Source organism: Cyprinodon tularosa, unplaced genomic scaffold (genome assembly GCF_016077235.1).
Source record: "Cyprinodon tularosa strain WSP-4 unplaced genomic scaffold, ASM1607723v1 ctg71, whole genome shotgun sequence".
NCBI classification, from domain to species: Eukaryota; Metazoa; Chordata; class Actinopteri; order Cyprinodontiformes; family Cyprinodontidae; genus Cyprinodon; species Cyprinodon tularosa.
This window is the reverse complement of record NW_024039463.1, coordinates 563,433-582,625: the sequence shown is the minus strand read 5'-3', so window position 1 is coordinate 582,625 and position 19,193 is coordinate 563,433. Positions and strand designations below refer to the sequence as shown.

At 37.9% G+C, this 19,193-nt stretch overlaps 2 protein-coding genes across 2 annotated transcripts in view; one reads left to right on the top strand and one right to left on the bottom strand.

Moving 5' to 3' along the window:
• The first annotated feature begins 1,672 nt into the window (after positions 1-1,672).
• wash1 (WAS protein family homolog 1) lies at positions 1,673-18,156 on the top strand. Its single transcript, XM_038268887.1, has 11 exons — positions 1,673-1,812; positions 7,505-7,645; positions 9,008-9,119; positions 9,209-9,355; positions 13,007-13,143; positions 13,234-13,369; positions 14,404-14,599; positions 14,982-15,149; positions 15,554-15,712; positions 16,109-16,180; positions 17,699-18,156. The coding sequence occupies exons 1-11, from the start codon at positions 1,805-1,807 to the stop codon at positions 17,839-17,841; spliced, it is 1,419 nt and encodes a 472-aa protein (XP_038124815.1). The 5' UTR covers positions 1,673-1,804; the 3' UTR covers positions 17,842-18,156.
• Positions 17,864-19,193, bottom strand: part of ddx11 (DEAD/H (Asp-Glu-Ala-Asp/His) box helicase 11) — a 14,589-nt gene continuing 13,259 nt past the window's right edge. The window contains exons 23-28 of the mRNA XM_038268886.1: positions 19,090-19,158; positions 18,898-19,001; positions 18,728-18,812; positions 18,569-18,644; positions 18,321-18,475; positions 17,864-18,230 (exon numbers count right to left, since the gene is read on the bottom strand). Of these exons, the coding sequence (XP_038124814.1) occupies positions 18,198-18,230; positions 18,321-18,475; positions 18,569-18,644; positions 18,728-18,812; positions 18,898-19,001; positions 19,090-19,158 (522 nt within the window). The 3' untranslated portion in view covers positions 17,864-18,197. The remainder of the gene's footprint in view (positions 18,231-18,320; positions 18,476-18,568; positions 18,645-18,727; positions 18,813-18,897; positions 19,002-19,089; positions 19,159-19,193) is intronic.

The following is a 19,193-nucleotide window of genomic DNA, read 5'->3' as shown; positions in this document are numbered from 1 at the left end:
TATTTAAAAAAAAAAAAATAAAACAATTAAATGCATAAAAATATACCAACACAGTGGTGACGTTTTTATAGATGCTCTTGCTAGGGATTTTTAAGAAAATATACTTATTTGGTCTTTTTTGTTGTTGTTGTTTTTCAATTATTTAGTGTCAAAATATCATCGCGTACAACATCCAGCTCTGTTTTGTAAAAGTCCTAAAATCAACTGATATGTATTTATTTTCTTCCATTTTTGGCATTATTTCATATATGATTTGCAGTTCACTTTCACAATATTCACAAACCTTCTACTTGTCTATTTGACTTAAACATATCCTGTCGGGGGAACAATCATCTAGTGCAACCAAAGAACTTTCATACATGTCCCAAATTAGTAATTTTTGTGCTTTTATACCTGATGATTTCGACCTATTACTTCTACTTTAATGTGGCTCTATTTAAATAATAAAAAAAAAAATGTTTTTTCCCCTACTATCACATAGACCTATACAATATTTTGCTTAGTTTCTACACAATAAAAGGAAAACAGTTACAAATAATGTTGGGCGTGTAATTTAACTAATAACAACAGGTAACTGTATATTTATGATTAATTTATATATTAATAACCTTAGATCTAGTTCATCAGATGTTAATGGTGAATTCACAATGGATTTGCCATATTTTTTTTCCCCGGACCTGAGCAAAAAATAAAGATAAAAAAATACAGTCAATTGATTATTACAGTTTATATACTATAAACTCATCAGATATTCATTATCCACCTTATTGTTAACTTTTGCAGATTTAAAATTAGAGAGAACACCTCTGTCTATGTTTGCAGATGTGTACATTAAAAACATGTAGGAACAAAGGATAATTCATAGCACCCTTAGTTCAATGCTTAACCCAAGTTTAGCACTGTCAGAGAAAAATCTCTGGAGCTGCCACATCCATTTTTTTGTAATAGTAATTAGTGTTGCACAGATAACGAAACCAGTATCGATCCAGCACTAAAATGGAAGTATCATATCGGTGAGTACCGACAAATAGGGAACCGATACCATTTTTAAAGCCAAAAGTTTATTTAACTATTGTCACCCATTCCAGGTAGACAATAAAAAGTTCTACTGGATTCACTTTGTATTAGGCTTGACAAAGCCATGATGGCCATTATCTTTATATATACACTCACATCAATTTCAAACAGATGATATTAGTATGATATCGTATTAGCTGATACTGCACATTGGGTATCAGTATCGGGGCCAAAAAAATGGCATCGGCGCAACACTAATACTAATATAACAATTGAACTTTATTAATCTTACATTTGAGAAATTTACCTCTGCATTTAACCCATCTCCTTGGGGAACAGTGGGATGCCATGGCTTGGCGCACTGAGAGCAGTGTGGGGTTAAGGGTCTTGCTCAGGGACCCAGAGTGGGAGTCTGTGGGAGTTGGGCTCGAACTCAGCACTTTATGATTCCAAGCTCTATACCCTAAGCACTAGGCAACTACTTCCCCTTTACCTTTGTTTGTGATGAAAAAGGAGGCTTTTAATTTATTTATAATCTCAGCGCAGAAAAAAAACTCACCTTTAATTAAACGAATAATTAAAAAAGGAGTTGACAAAGACAGATGTCCAAAGCGACGCTTAAAAAAAACGATGCACCGTGAAGGCACCACAGCGGTTTGACCTGGTCATGTGACACCATATTGCGGAAGTCCAGAAAATCCGTCTTTCCAAACAAGACGCTGAGCAAGAGTAAACGAAAGCTTTGGCTAATTATCATCCATATCCTTTGTCTCTGTTTACACAACTCATGGTCAGGTAAGAACGTTATTTTCAGCTCAGTTTTAATGCCTTTAAGTGGCCGCGGTGCTGCTGGTTGATCCACTTGTTCGGGCAAGACCAGGAGTATCTTTAATCAACTAATTTTTGTGTTATTTACAAGAAAAGAAAGACTTTATTTGCTGCAAAAACTATGTTGTCTTAAAATTTTTTGGTGACTGATGTAGTAAACCACAAGACACATTTGTAACATCACTACACCAGCTCGGCTTCAGGGCTGCTGTGTAGATGTCATGTGAGAGTCAGCTGGATCCAGAACCATCGATCAGACTAAACCAGCCAGTAATGGTCCAGAGTCCAGTAATGGTTCAGCTGCTAGAGACAACATTAACTCCACCTTATTTTTCATTTCTTATTTCCTGAAAATTGCTGTGTTGTTTTTGAGCTTAAAACACAGTACACATAGATAACGCTGTAGAGTGCCTTGCACACTTTTAATTCACCTATTTTTATTGTTATCATGACTGCAACCTTTAATAAATCTAAATAAGTTTGTATTAATTATGTCAGCAAAGCACAACCTGCTCTGTGGACTTACCAGTGGCGTAACTATCGATAAGCAGAGACTGCAATGTCTTAGGGGCCCCTTTACTGACACCTGGTTGGCCCCCTGCACAACTGAGAACTGGGGTGTCTCTTTGCAAACGTGATGGTGCTAAGAATTTCTCTTAAACCCACCTGATACTAGATTGACTGACTGGACCTTATTTATACCCCAACACATGACATATTTCAACAAGATTGTGAGCCGTTTAAACACCAATAGCAAAGCAGACAGTGGTATTTTAATTACTATATTAACTGTGTATAGTTTAGGGCTGCAACAACGAATCGATAAAATCGATAAAAATCGACTTTTAAAAGCGTTGGCAATGAATTTCATCATCGATTAGTTGTGTCGCACGATTAATGCGTCATCCGCCACCGTCGTCATTGCCGTGGGGCGCCTCCCCCATCCCAACCCTGTTCTCCCTCCTCCCGCAGGAGTCCCTCTCAGCGCTGCAGTCAGAGCCACAGGATGTTTACCCTCAGCGTCCAGACTGCAAATGAAGCGCGCACGCGCCGGGATTGACGGCGCAAATTGATCACAATAATTAAAATAGCCTGCGCTTTGTAAAGCGAAAAAAGTCGTAACATGCAACTTCTGTAAAAACAAATTAACATGGCGCGGAAGCACCACTGTTATGATGCAGCACCTGAAAAGAAAACACGCTGGAGCCTTCGATGGCAGTGAAGACAGCTGATCAGCAGGATGAGTAACCATGTTTGTTTCATTTTAAAGTGGGGAAATATAACGTTAGTTTCTCAGGTAGCTCATCTGATGCTTTCCTTACCTTGTTAGTAGGTTACAGACAGTGATAAGGTTGGCTACTTATTTTACTTTTAATTTCATTTGAATTAGCTTAAGCAGCATTTATATTTTCTTTATAAATAAATTAACTTGCAAATTATGAGGGCAAGGCTTTTAAAGTTTAAATCTGCTGGCAAAGATAAAGTAAAGAAGATCCTGCAATTTATGGAAGTAAAGCAGAATAAAATCCAGCAAGATCAGTAATATGTCAATTAATTATATGCCACATTCCCATGTAAATATCTGTCTTTGGAGGATGTGTTTTTTTTAGCACCCCTAGTTCTCTCATTTTTATTCCAAATACAATTTATAATTTGAATCACAGGGCTAATTTTATCTCTATGGTTCAGTATTTTCTCAAGTAGCAACTTTAACTGCTATACTTTCCTGTCTTAAAAGGCAGAAGTCTTCTAGTCTAAAAAAAAACCTCATTTGTTGAAATGGGGGGACCTATTGTTTGAACCCCTTAGGGGCTTTAAAAACAAAAATGCCTGTCTCTTTTTGCGCTTTATGAAACAAAGTACCCTATATTTTGTGGATGTACAGCTACATCTCTCATGTAAGTTTGCGTAGTTTTAACACAAACATTTATTTTTCATATTGCACCAGGACAGTTAATGAGCAACCTGTACTTGTGTGCTTGTTTGTTCTGTCTAAAATGTTTATTTTGGAATAAAGAGGTTAATATAAAAAATATTTTTTGTCCGATTCATCGATTAATCGAAAAAATAATCGGCCGATTCGTCGATTTTTAAAATAATTGTTAGTTGCAGCCCTAGTATAGTTCATTAGACGGTTGATAAAAATACACTCATATAATATGTTTCAAACTGCAATAAAGATCTTAAAATAACTATGTTTTTGAGTATTTTATTTTTTACAATATGATTTGGAATTATGGATAATCCAGAGCATAGATTAAAATCATAACCGTTATGTAGAATGTGTTAGCTACGATGGATACCAAAAAGAGGTACTTCCAGAAAGAAAAAACAAAGAAAAGCTGCTGGAAGAACCGAAAAAAATTCCCCAAATTAATACATTCTTTCAAAGAAACGAAGAGCGAGAGGTGGATGTTGCTGTTACAGTGAGCAAAGATTGCGACCAGGAGATGAAAGGAGAGAGCGTTGGTGAGGAGGGGAGCTGTGAAACTCCTGGTAGCCCGATAAGACTCATTTTACAGCAGAGTATGCTAAAGTATATCCATGTCTAGTGAAGGTGAAGAATGATGAAGTGAGTATGTATGGGGCACATTTCGGGTCGGTTTTCTACAGCAGCAGCAGTGGTGTTGTACTTCATACGGGGCCCACCCAGATAATGTTGCTTATGGGCCTATTGTTGTGTCATTATGATATTGGGACTTACATAGTTGTTTTTGCTCAGTCAGATTATATGAAGGGAACCTTTGAGCAGTAGATTGTTGTTTTTCCTGTTGGTTTTATGTCTGGGTTTTGGTTTGGCCATTTGACACTTAAAAATGCTTTGATCTATGCCATCTTTATTGAGCTCTAGTTCAATATTTTTTGTTTGTTTGTTTTGTCCAGTTTTTCTATTGAAGCTAAAAAAAAAAAAAACATCCACATAAAACCCTTTCACTTTAAATCCAAATGCAGTATTAACCAGTTTGACCTTTAATGTGAGTAAAGGTTTGAGTGGAGTTCGAGATTATGAATACACATGTAATGGACTGTGCATTCAATCCTTGATTATGTATCTACAAATAAAAAAAATTAGAAAAGTCAAAAATGACTGCATTTCAATTGCACTTTCGATAAAGCATTAAAATGACTCATCAAAAGCGGTCAATATAATTATTTTGTTACAAAACATTAGAAATCAGCTGAGCTTGTATTTTCAAAGGGCTGAAATAAATATATATATATATATATATATATATATATATATATATATATATATATATATATATATATATATATAATAAAAAAAACAATAAATGCATCTTTTTAGACCTTTAAGACAATATTTACTATTAATTTAATTCATCAAATTTCAGTAGATTGTTCTCCAAAAAATGTTCGATTCAGATTTACATACATAGATAAATACATTGTGTTTAAAATCAGTTCAAAAGCATTAATAATGTTTTTTGCTTTCTTGAAAGATTAATTTCTGTCGAGTAAGATAAGTAAAACCAGATAAAATCCACAAAAGTTTCAATCTTGGTTACTCCATACCTACTGACTCAACATTTTGAAATTGCTTTGGTCAACCTGAATGAAAGAATCAATGTGTTTGCAATATTACAATCATAAAAGCAGTGCTTGGATGGAATGTTTCTATTTTAGGTACCATGCTTTTAAGCTCTACAGCCCAATAATTTATTTGACTTATTGCCCTTTATGCCCGCACCTAATATAAATCTTACTAGCAGATCTCATGACGAGGAAAGAACTTGATAATGATAAAAAAAAAAAGGTAGGAGTGAGAAGTTCTGCGTTAATACTAATCAATATTATCGCCACCATATTCAGCAAACACATTGCAAAGTATTATTTTCCTAATAAACAGTCTAAGACTTGCATTTTTCTGTAAAAATCAGCTGATATTAAATTAATGTTAATTTTTTATTGCATATCTTCTACAAACTGAGGCTGCCCTCAGACTACCTGCTTAAAAACCCGGAGACAAAATACTGCTCTGTATTATAGGAGAGGTTGATCGGGGTCATATATGCCATGAACAACCTCCTTCCCTCAGTTAGAGCTTGGAAGGTGGGTCAAGGCTGAGTCTTCCAACATGATAATGACCTGAAGCACACAGCCAGGATAACCAAGGAGTGGTTCTATAAGAAGCATATCTAGGTTGTGGTGTGGCCTAGCCAGTCTTCAGACCTAAATTTAATAGAGAATCTTTGGAGGGAGCTAAAACTCTGTGTTTCTCAGCAACAGCCCAGAAACCTGACTGATTTTAAAGTAGATCTGTGTGGATGAGTGGGCCAAAATTCCTCCTGCTGTGTGTCCAAACCTTGTGGAAAAACTACAGGAAACATTTGACCTCTGGAATTGCAAACACAGACTACTGTACCAGATATTAACATTAATTGTTTATCAGATATTCAAATACATATTTGCATCTGTATCATAAAAATAAATAGGTTTAAAACAAATCATACATAAGGATTTCTGGATTTTTTTTTTTCCGATTGTGTCTCTCACAGTGGACATGCACCTATGCTGACAATTCCAACCCCTCCATGATTTCTTTTTTTTTTTTTTTACTTATTTTTTATTGAACATTTCTGAACACATACAGTGGAGAGGCAACAATACATTCATCTTCATATACAATGTTGGACAACCGTGTCCATATTTATTTGGATACAAGAATGGTATTCTCCTTGCGTCTGTAGTCGCTCCATTTTTCCCATTTAACAACAAACTTGTCCTCCTGCAATCTCAGTCTATGTGTGATTTTCTCCATTACAAAAATCTCTTCCACAATGCTCATCCACTGCCCCACCGCGGGGGGGTCTTGTCTATACCATAGTTTTGTGATGGTTTTCCTTGATGCTGAAAGTAATATTTTTAGCAGGTATTCATCATCCTTTTGAATTACATCATGTGTCAGGCATCCTAGATAAAGTGTTTTACATGATCTGGGTATTCCATAACCCAATATGTTTTTCAAAATAAGGCAAACATTATGAAAGTATGTGGTTAGCTTTTGACAAGACCAGAATATGTGCGTGTGGCCTACATCAGTCTGGCCACAGAATCTCTAGCATGGCTGTGAACTGGATAACATCCTGGTCCTGATCTTGGGTGTTATAAAGAGTCTAATCATGTTTTTTCCAATTAAATTCCCTCCACACACGAGAGCAGGTGGCTGTGCATTGCATTTTACAAATTTTAAACCATTCCTCCTCGCTTATGTGTTCCCTCAATTCGTCCTCCCATTTTTCTTTAATGTACATAGTAGATGTCTTCCTGCCTGCCATTAGTCCCTGCTACAGTGCTGAAATAATTTGTAATTTATTCCCCTCATAGGCCTTATGAAATATCTCTTTTATTTTACTTACGTTGGTTTTTATCTCTTTCTCATAATAATCCCTCCATGATTTCTAAGTGGGAAAACTTGCAAAATAGCAGGTTGTCCAAATACTTGTTTTCTTCACTGTATATCCACCTCTGAAGTGATTATAATATCTTCTTTTACTGTCTTAACCAACGCCTCTCTTTTTATGGCCATTTTCCTTAACAAATATGTGAAGAAAGTTTAGTTTAATAGCTTCAAAAGCTTAAACATAAACAGCTACATTTTGCCACAAAATAATACTGGCTGCGTGCTGTTGCTTTGCAGGATGACACAGAGGCACTGCGTGGAGGGCCAGGTGTACTCGGTGCCTCTCATTCAGCCTGAGCTGAGGAGAGAAGAGGCTGTTCTTCAGATTGCAGATGCGCTCCTTTACTTGGAGGTCATTTCTACAGACATTTTCAGAAGGTGAGCACTGCACACTCAGGGCAAATATAGCTCTACTCTCTTAACGCACATGTCTGAAATGTCGGTTTGTACAGATAAGTTGTCAGACATCTTGGTCAGAACTGGCGAATTTTTATTTCATTTTCCAACAAGTTAATAATCAACTTTTAAGTGATGTTAAGCCCTGATATTTTTGTTTTAAATTGAATTGCCCTTTGGGATTAATAAAGTATTTTTGAATTCAATTCAATTAGAATTTTCTTGTAGAGGATAAATAACGTAAACATTTTAAGCACAAAACAGCCCTCAGGAAAGGGCTGATTAAGATACTGAACGGACAAATATAAAAACCCCAGCATCTGCTAAAAGGAAGCTGTGATGGATCATGTTGTCATTTTTCTACCAGATTACATCGTTATTAAGCAGCATCTGTTTTATACCAGACGGTCCTATTTGGCATACAGCAACTAAAGGTTTCTCTTATAATAAGATGAAAAGAGATATATGTTCATGAAACTCTACCATCTGTTATAATACAAACTGATTACAGTGAGACGTTTGGTGATTATTATTGGACACGTAGTTAGACTTCCAGAGAGAAATCAAATAGCACATTGAATGTAAATACAGTGATGCTTTTTTGCTTTTTTTTAAGCTTTCAGCCATCTGAAGCTTTGCTTTTCAAAACGAGAACAAAAGTGTAAGATGGCTACTCTGTGCCAGCATTTAATAATACGTTATTGTAAATATTATATCTTAAGATGTTAAAGGAAATACTCAATAACAGAAAAAGGTTATTACTGTCGAGAAAATAACTTGTGCGTAGTTTCTATGGAAACGTATCAAACACTGTTCATAAAAACCTCTTGATTTAATAAAGAAAAGGAGAAATGTTTGACTATTTGATCAGATTGTTTCTTGGCTGGTACCAATTTCTTTTTAAAGCTGAAACCTCAAATTTTGTGTGTTTCCAGTTTTTAGGTCAATAGAAGAAAAGAAATCCTGTTGCATGTTCTTGTGATGGAAGTAGCTTTTTTTAAACTGACATGAAATTGAAGGAATATAAGAGTCATGCTTTAATCAATTTTAACCTTTATCTGTAAGTTGTTTTAAAGAAACGGGGGAAAAATGTCTTTAAGCATTTAAGTTTCCATTTACCACCACTTAAAGATGTTTAAGGGAAATATTTACAACTGATCAATGCATCTGTGATTAAAATATGGCTGTTACTTGTGAATAAGCAGAAAGGTTATACATTTGCAGATTAAGATGTGTAGAAGCTTTCTCTAAGATGTAGACAAATCTTTTAGAATACCTCAGACACATGTTTCCTTTTGACTCTGCATATAACCACACGTGTCCGTGTTTCCGTGGTGTTTCTAGAGTCTCTGAAAGCGTGGAAAAGAACCGCCGCCAGCTGCAGAGTGTCTCTGACCGGATCAGACTAGCGGAGGCCCGCGTCAACAAGATTAAAGGGAGCAAAAAGGCCACAAAGGTAATAAAGTTCTTGAAGCCGTCATTGTAAGTGTGATGCACAGATTCATAAGGATAATAAAAACATATTAAATTTGTTTGTCTGTAAAGGTTTTCTCCAGCGCCAAGTACCCTGCTCCAGATCGGCTTCAGGAATACTCCTCTATTTTTACCGGGGCCACTGACCCTTCCTCTCAATCCCGTCCTCGCCGTAAGATCCAGAATAAACTTCGACCTTTTGATGAGAAGACTTTACAGGTGAGAAAACTCAGGTGTTTACTCTTTCTGAAACCCACCAACCGTAACGTAAATCCATGAGTGGAATTGATACAGCCATTTTCTCCATTGTATAAAAACCAAAAGCAAACCAAAACCCACAAAATCTTACATATTAAAGCCTTTCATTTTACTATTATCCAAGTCACAATAAGTATGGAAAAAAATGAACTGACTATTAATAAAAAAAATCCTAAACATTTATAGACTTCCATAGTCTGATATGCGACAAAGTGGAGCAATTAACTTAAATCTGCAAGTAAATTATGTCATCGTTGTTGCCTTTCCGAATTCTCTCAAGTGGTACCCGACTTTACACGAGTGAATATAGTGAATGTGATTGGTCGTTTATCAAGGGGGCGGAATTTTTGCGGAAGATTTGCAAGCACTTTTGGTTGTGGCCGGTTTGTTGTAAGCATCTTGCTAACCAGTTAGCAACTTAGTGCTAGTAGGTTCCCAATGGGAAATTACATTGGGACCAAGTAGCACTAAATTGGTGACTTAGAAACGACACTGTCAATGAACGCCAGGGTACGGGGAAACATGCAAAGAGGAGGAGAGTTTTGAGTCGGAGGTCGTGGATGAGTCTCCTCCGTCATACAGTTTTTATTTAGAGGAGGAAAGCGGAGACGATGATGTTGTGGAAGAGGACGCCAGGGCGGCAGACGCTTGGTTTGGTGTAGAAGGCTTACAGCCATACATGTTTGAGCCCTTGCCTCGCAACACTGCCAGTTCTGTTGATATATGATTGGCTGAATTTAGGTGTCCAAGCTGACATATAACCAAATGGCCTGCATAAGATAACGAAAAAGAAAAAAAAAAATATTTTAAGACAGGTTTTTTTTTACCATAGAAATTTTCTAAATTTTGGGAAAGTCTTTATCGTCTGATAAAGAGTACATTTATATACAAGTTTAAGTCAGAATGATTTGTCATTTAAAGATGAATTCCCTACGACTTTAAAGAAAAATTAATATATTGTAGTATTAAAACATTACTTTTCTGAAACATGCTGGTTCTTGCCGGTTCTCTTTCATACAGTGCAGAAATTAATACTATCATCCACCTGCTGTTAGTCAAAATGTTTGGTGTGAGTGATAACAAGGTTAATGCAGTATCTAAGATAGAGGATACACAGAGGTCTAGATGTGTTTTTATGCTAACAGATTAAATTATGATGTTCTGGTCTAATGGAGAGAGATGAGGAGCGCAGGAGTTCATTTCACCTTCTCATATTTATGCAGGCTGCAGGGTACAACTTCTCTGACTCCTAATTAAGATTCCAAAATGTGAGATTGGGGAATATTTTACCGTCAGTCCTGATATTTTCAGAGCACAGTGAAATGAGCCAGAGTGTGCAGAAAGCACATTGCCACAAAACAAACACAGATTTGATCCACTGTCTTGGGGGCTTTTTAGCCCTCCGAGTGCTACTGTCTGAACTCTTCTGATGGTGTTGGTGGGGATCATCATCTTTTTCCTTCAGATCATTTAAGCAGCTTCCCCCATCCACTGTTACTGCTGAAAACATTGAGATGTAGCTTTTTTTTTGTGTGTGTGTGTCCTGTTTTGCCAATATAGCTCTGGGAATGGATGCCTCTGAGCTAGATTTTCTTTTACAAGCAGACCATTATGACGGTTGCCATAACTTTCCCTTGATACCTGTATATGAAACTTTATAAAATATTATTTAGAGAGTAAAATGGTATACGACGGACACGGAGATGGAAAAGGGGTGAGAAAGAAAGAGGGGATAAGAACTAAGGGGAGAGAGAAAGAGATAGAGGCAGGAAAGGACTCAAGTAGGGCAGACAGGGATGGCTACATCCACCAGAGAGGGGCAGACAAGAACACCTGGAGCTCGACCCCCGAGGGACCAAACCCTAAAGGGGCCAACTCAAGAGGCCATAGTCCCTAGGGGCTGCAGCAGCCAGCCCATGGGCTGGTGCAACACCCCCTAGTGGGGGCTCCACAAGGCCAGGAGGCCCAGCGACGCCACCGGAATGAGACCACGCCCACTGAAGTACCAACCCTGTAGCTAGAGGACCATCAGTGCGCCAACAGACACAGGCACCTGTCACTGCCAGGGAGCATAAGAAAGGAGAGGAGGCAGGCCCTACCCTGGTCATACTTAGGGCCTATGATGTACCAGTAGGTGGGGGGAGGCAAATAATCAACCTGACAAGTAGACAAAGACAACTTCATATTAATCCAATTACATTCACACAATCCCAGCGTAGTCCAGGTCTAGTCACTGCTCTTCCAGGCCCCCACATCCGTGTGGTCCTCTCCTGGCTGCAAGGCAATCACAACCTATGAGATGTAGCTTTTATCTGAGCTGGGAACTGAGTAATGATAAGAAGAATGAAGCTTGAGCTACATCAAGAAAACAGCTGGAGGAGTGAGAAATCTGAACACAATGGGTTGAAGGGATATTCAGATTTTTATAAGCAGCTTTTATCTTGTCTGTTGTCTGGAATCTTCTGAGGAGACATCAACAACTCCCTCACTGATAATTGATCAAAACAGATGATGATTAATAAAAGATCATTTTTGGATGCTAGTTTTTTTTTTTTTTCTGTATTTCGTCCCAGTAAAACTCCAGTTAATACTGTTTGAGCCGACCCTTCTAACCCTCTCCGCAAATTATTTGATCTCACCACCAGGCATGTATCAAACTATTCTGTATTCGATAAAAATAAAATATGGTGTTATTTTTTCTTTTATGCCTTTAAGCTGCTCAAAGAGGAAATCACGGCTTTGTTTGAAATTGGTTAAAAAGAAATGTTCTTCTCAACAGATAACGAAGCATAAAACAAAACTAATTGGCACAAATACATATTATTTTGTCCTCATCCTTCCCCTTCGTCATTCCCCCACTTAGCTAAAGTAATGAAAATACATTTGAAATACCTATTTTTTTGTTAGTCTTTGATTTAATATTGTGCATATTTCCCCAGTTTATTTATCTTTATTTTGGGATCAAGTCTCGCTATGTCTCAAATTTCCATAGCTGTAAATACTTTTTTATACATGTGTCATTTTTATCATTTATACATGATTTATGATCAGAAGGTTTGAAAAAGAAAGAGGCAAAAACATCGTAAAAATCTGCTACTTGACATCCGCATCTCTAACAAGATCACAGGTATACATTTTTTTCCCCCATCTTTGCCTGTGATGCAGATTATTCTGCATGCCACGTCGTTAGATTTGTCACATGCCGTACATGCAGCACGTCAGGAGCTGTGTGCACGTTGACAGGGAAAATCCACTGTAAATGAATAAGTGTTTGTGTGTCTCTGTGTGCGCTCTGCTCAGTCGAAGCTTCTGAATAATTTATAGCCTCACAGTTTTTCCTCCATCTCTGCAACCTTTACAAGAAGACAAAGATATTTTTTTTCCCTGCTGCTTGTGCTCACTTTTGCAAGAGTGTAGATTTAAGTTCGTCAGTCTGAAAAAAAAAACCTGCCAGTTGTTTCTGGTGAAGAAATGCTTTATTTAACATTCTCTGAAGGAAACTTCTTCACTGATTGTGCTTCTTTTTGCAGATTCATTTTTGATTCCCATTGCACAAGATTTACAGATTCTTCCCCATGAGCTCACTTTGTATTGATCTCTGTCCCCCTTCAGGAGAAGTTAACATATTTCCCAGTGTGTGTGAGCAACAAAAAGAAGTCTGAGGATGAGACGGAAGAAGGATTGGGCAGTCTGCCGCGAAACATCTCATCTGTCAGCTCTCTGTTGCTCTTTAACACCACGGAGAATCTGTAAGAAAAAAGAAACAGACTCGCATGCCTCCTGCTGCAGCAGCTGTGTGGATTTTAAATATCGGCCTCTTTGTCGTTTGCTTCCCATAGATACAAAAAATATGTGTTCCTTGATCCTCTGGCTGGAGCAGTGACAAAAACGCACCAAACTCTGGAGACGGAGAAGGAGGAGAAACCGTTTGATGCTCCTTTGTCTATCACAACGAGGGAGCAGCTGGAGAGACAGGTATATGCAGGCTTACTGTGCCAGGAAGAACTGTTCATACTCCAGTTTTGGGACATTATAACTGCAAACCTAAATGCCTTTTATTTGATTTTTAAGTGATTTAAAACTGAAAAATTTGTAAGTTTTTAGAAAATATTTGGGCCATGATAACTTTTAAAAAGATGTAGAAATCCACAGCTTATATGGGATAATCTGTCCACAGTAGTGTTCATAAGAAAGTTGCTTTTGAAGGAAAACTGTAACAAAATCAGTTTTTTGTTTGCTGGAGATCTAGTAGGGGAGACGGCAAACTTGGAATAAAGTGATTTTCTTCCACTAAACTTTCTGCTCTATATGAAAAGCAATGTTTGGGATGGGAAACTTACACTGCACATCCCCTTAAACTACAGAGACAGAGAAAAAGGTTAGAGTTGGTGGGAAGTTGGTTTGTCCTAATTGTAAGGCATTACTGGAAGAAAACCTGCTAGAGACTGTAAAAGATTTGACAGAAGGTCCCCTTCCTGCAGGATTGCAGCTCTGAATATGCAGCCAGATCTAATGTAGGAGTTTTTAGATCAAAGCATAATAATATAATAGAAGGGCTCTAATAAAAGACCAAGATAGGATCTGAGACAAGACGCAAAAACAAATCCTGCTCTGACATTAACTACTATCCAGTCTGACTGAGCTATTTTCCAAAGAAAAATAGGAAAAAAGTTTAGTGTGTTGATGCAATATGCAGAGATGTCACACAAAATGCTTAGAGCAGTAAATGCAGGGGGAAGTGTTTCTACACAGTCACCCTACATTGAGGGTGAACTTAAATGTAGGCCACATGTCCTTTTATTCCACTTTATTAGCATGTACTAGTTTGTGTTGATCGTTTATAAAATGTTCAAAGGTTTAAGATTATAAAGATTTCTGAGTCAGGACCAGTACAACAGGTGTTACATTTATCTATGACATCTGATGCAAAGTGTCCATTTGTTATCTGGCATTATCACTTACTTATATGCATGGATGGCCTAACTTAATGATTTTGTTCTCTCTTACAGACGGCAGAAAGTTTTTTTTATGTGCCAGACCTGGGTCAGGTGCCTGAGATAGATGTGCCGTCCTACTTGCCCGACCTTCCAGGTATTGCAGACGATTTGTCATACAGTGCAGATCTCGGACCTGGATTCGCTCCTTCAGGGCCGACCCTACACATCCCAGATTTGCCCTCCTTCACCGAAGAAAGCCCTGCACCAGGTACATAACAACTCCCACTTAACGTCTGTGGACTGTAAGTGGGAGGTTCTAAGTTTTGGGCCTTTTGTCCACACAAATGTTAATTTGCTCAATGAACTGGTTCTGTTCCCTTTACTTTCTTCCCTAACCATCATGAAAAGAACGAAGGTGGCACCTTCTTTATTCAGAGTTGGAGTTTCAAAACTTCATTTAAAGTTGTGTATTCTGTTTTTGAATTTGTATAAAGTATCCAATCAGCTTATATCATCGAAGAAAACCCACCTATTTATCTTCACCCAATCGGTTTTGAACGAACCCATGGTGATACTCTCATCCAATCCTTTACTCAAGTTCCACCTTTTTTTGTTCCAGATACTTTAAATTCAGTTTCTGTTTTTTCCAGGAACAGAGCTCCAAAATAATCTTCCACCACCACCCCCTCCACCTCCGCCACCCCCTCCCCCTGAGCCAACCATGCCTCCAATTCCTGCAGGAGCTCCTCCTGCCCCCCCTCCTCCACCACCTCCTGCCATAGAGACACCCATAGAGGCTGCTCCGACGTCAAGCTCAGGTTTGTACATGAAGAGAAATCAGTATAGTACTTTGCTCTTCCCTTGAAATGACTCAACAACCATCCATTCTTTCTAAACCAGCAGTTCAATTCAGACTAATTAGACAGCATCAATTCACAACAAAAGGGATTTTATAGACACAATTTAATCTAACATAATGGTTAAATTTTTTTTTATATCGAAGGGAACCCAGATGATTGTGGCACGTTGTTGCAAATAACTCTGAGGATCTGAAAAAAATTGTTTTACTACATAATATTGACAGATGCTTTTAGTGTCCTCCCATTAGAAGATACAGTATAATGGCATGTCTCCAAAAATGGATGTACCCACTTTTTTTTTTAATACTGTAATTAAGTGAGTGATGTTCAGCTGACTGTCCTGACTCCCTCTCTGTCTGTAGGATCCGTATCTGGTGCTCCCAGTGAGGTGGTTCAGCCGTCAGACGGCCGCGCCAGTCTGCTCGAGTCCATCCGGAACGCTGGGGGCATTGGCAAAGCCAAGTTACGCAACGTTAAAGAACGCAAGATGGAGAAGAAGAAGCAGAAAGAGCAAGAGCAGGGTGAGGGACGGAGAAATGCTGCTAGATGTTTGAGAAATGGCTTCAAGGTACAGGTTAGATAAGGATGCTGCGTCGTCAGAGCTCCAAGGTTGAGCTTAAAAGTCCTGGAAGAGTCCCAGTTTATTATTATTTGACAATTAAATGTTTATCCTGATAGACAATTAGACAGATGTGTAGTTTAAAATGCCTCTCTATGCATTATAGTAATCAAAAGTTTAGAGTCTAGACTATGGATGGGCTATTACATATTTAAAATTTTGTCTTAAGCTTGAAAAATTAAGTATTTTTAAATCAATGATAACAGAGTTATAATTAACTAAATTTTGTCCAAAATAGATTTTTTTTTTTGCTTAAATGCTAATCTTGACCACATGGATTTTATTTTATTTTTTTCAGCTGTTGGAGCGGCATCCAGTGGAGGAGATTTTATGTCTGATCTCTTCAATAAACTAGCCATGCGAAGGAAAGGTGAGAAATGTCAATTTACATCAAATGGCTTTACTTTTACTTATTCATCCAAAAATGCTCCGTTTGGATTTAATATTTCTTCTGCTAAGGAGTCCTGATCAAGATGAAAATGCAAAAAATTCATGAAGTGGAAAAACAAAGCTTAAAAAAAAAACACAATAATCACCAGAAAATAAACACAATTAGGTCAAAAAGACAAATTAATATAATAAATAATAATAATTGAACTTTATTGATCTCACATTGGTGAAATTTACCTCTGCATTTAACCCATCCCCCCGGGCAGCAGTGGGCTGCCATTGTGCTGCACCCGGGGAGCAGTGTGGGGTTAACGGGACTGAGAGGCTGTAGGGATCAAACCAGATACCTGCAACCTTTTCAGAGCACAAGCATTGCTCTAACCACTAGGCCAACACTCCACACTAATATGGTGCCTCTGTTCTGCTAATGCTATTGTTAAAAAATATATATAAAATAGTGTTACTTACTCTGTAAATGGCATTAAAATAAATATTTTCATCGCTATTTGTTTTTTTTACTGTAAAGCTCAAGAAAGTTGTGTTTAAAAATCACCTAAGATAAATAATACAAACAGAACAAATAGGTTGTTCTACAATTTCCTTTTGAAAAAGCTTATCAAAAGTAAAAGGGTACCTGCCACGCAGAGATCTGGAGACTGTAATGCATGCTGTCATTAATACAAGATTGAATTACTGTAATTCATTATATGTTGGCCTTGACCACTCACTTTTGCACCGCCTGCAGCTGGTACAAAATGCAGCTTACATTCTCCTTACTGGCTCACGTAAACGTGACCACATATCACCCGTCCTAGCTTCACTGCACTTGCTCCCGGTTGCTCTGGGAATAGATTTTAAGGTTTTTTTATGGCAGCGCCACTGAGGCTCTGGAACAACCCGCCCAGGCACATTTGATCTGCAGGATCTTTTGAGGTTTTTAAAGCCCCCCTAAAAACAGACTTCTTCTCCCTGGCTTTTAATCAAGTTTAAGTGGACATCTGGCCAAAAAAAAAATTTTTTCTAACTTATTTTATCTTCCTTCTATTTTATTGCAGTTTATGTATTTTTGTTTTAAGTTTTTACCTCATTTCCTGCATCTGTGATATCTGTACAGCACTTTGGTCAACTCTGGTTGTTTTAAATGTACTTTATAAATACAGTTTGAGTTGAGTTGAAAAAAACTACTCTTCACCTTTTAAACTGCAGAATTAAGATTATTATGACATGTTGGGTTCTCTTGCCAACATGGAAATCCAAACTAGTGCAGCTAAAGTTTGATTTAGTCAAAGGATTTATTAGTTTCAATGGTTATTTGTTACAGCTCTGGTGTTTGTTATTTTTCAACTGTGGCCTAATCTAATATCTGATTGCTTTACTTAAAATATCCTAAAAAAAAAAAGAATTATTAGTATTAGAGTATTTTATTATGATAAAATATCTGACTCCATTAGAGCAGATGGGCATTTGTTATACTGATGTTGATGTGCGCTCTGTCCAGGAATATCAGGGAAGGGCCCGGCAGGCGGAGAGTCCAGTGAAACTCCTGCTGGTACCGGAGGAGCTTTTGCCAGGATGTCAGATGTCATCCCGCCCCCTCCTGCCCCACACACAGCGACGGATGACGATGACTGGGAAGCATAACATGATGGATAATGAACAACGCTGTAGAGTTTTGGTTTTTTTTTAATGAAGAAGTTGCATTTAATTAAAGGAACAATTTGGAAAAAAACTTTAAACAAGAAAAGTTCTTGAAGTCTGAACATTTTCAGCAAAGAATAATCAGTCTTGTGTCCAATTTTGGTCTGGTAGTCATTTAAGTAACAATTAACATAGAAAACTGTTGAATTTAATTTAAAATAACTAACATCCTGACTAAAACCTGAGGACAACTGAAACATTCATGACAAAAATAAAATATTATGTTTAAATCAAAAATAAAAACATAATTAAAGCAGATAAAAGGTCCCTTGCAGTGCATCAATGAGCTGTGAAAGAAACTATTCCTGCATCTTCTTCTTCTCCAGGAAGAACTAGAGAAGAACAACAAAAAAATATGTATGAACTTTTTCTTTCAGTCATAACACAAAGACCTTTTCTAAGCCCATCACTGCGCTCCTCACCTTCCGCAAGGCGGCAAAAGCAGGACCGAAGCTGGAGTGTGTGGTGGTGCGATCCTTGATCCAAGTGGGGAGCTTAGACAGCGTGGCGGGCCGAGCGTAACGCCTGTCACAAAGGACGATGGAGGAATAGTCGCCTCTGTGTCTGATGGCTCTGCCTTTGGAGAGAACAAATAATATAGATGTTACAGCCTCCAGATTAATAAGGATCCTTATTGTAAGAAGCTCAATTTATCTTCTCCAATCATTACCTATAGACTGGTTGACGGCCTTCATGCACAGGTTCTCTACCAGTGCTTGTCCAGGGCTTCTCCCATGACAGTGAGGCTGAAATGAAGAGAAGTACAATCATTCAGCTTTTGTTTTCCAATTACAATGATGCAGTCCAGGCACTTGAGGAGGAATCTGACCAGGTGTTTGTCAAGATATGACATCTTTTCCTGCAGCTCTGGAGATTTGATGTTAGGATATGGCATCCCTACCATCACTACACACCTGTAATCAGATGGACAAGTATCACATTTAGCTTTTATTGCTCCAAGCAGCTGGTGAAGCACAGGGTTTTTGGTTTAACGCATACCTCCCCAGGTCATCAGAGAAATTGATGCCCTCACTCATCTTTCCACCCACCACAGAGAACAATATTGCCCCTGTGACTCCTCCACTGCTGTCCAAGGCACACCGCTGAAATGAAAAGTAATATGTAGATGTGAGGTTCAACCGAAATGATGGGATCATTGACTTAGGAGGTATGTAGCAGGGTTTATGTTACCTGGATACAACGGGTAAACTCATTTAGCACCTGCTCCACCTGGTTGGCCTTCTTTGGTTCCTGAAAGATCTGAGGAGTGATAGTGATATGGGATGGCTTCGTGA

Coding starts and splice junctions, on each gene's coding strand:
- wash1 (XM_038268887.1), top strand. Junction 7,646..9,007: donor TCTACAGACATTTTCAGAAG/GTGAGCACTGCA, acceptor TGGTGTTTCTAG/AGTCTCTGAAAGCGTGGAAA. Junction 13,144..13,233: donor TTTAACACCACGGAGAATCT/GTAAGAAAAAAG, acceptor TGCTTCCCATAG/ATACAAAAAATATGTGTTCC.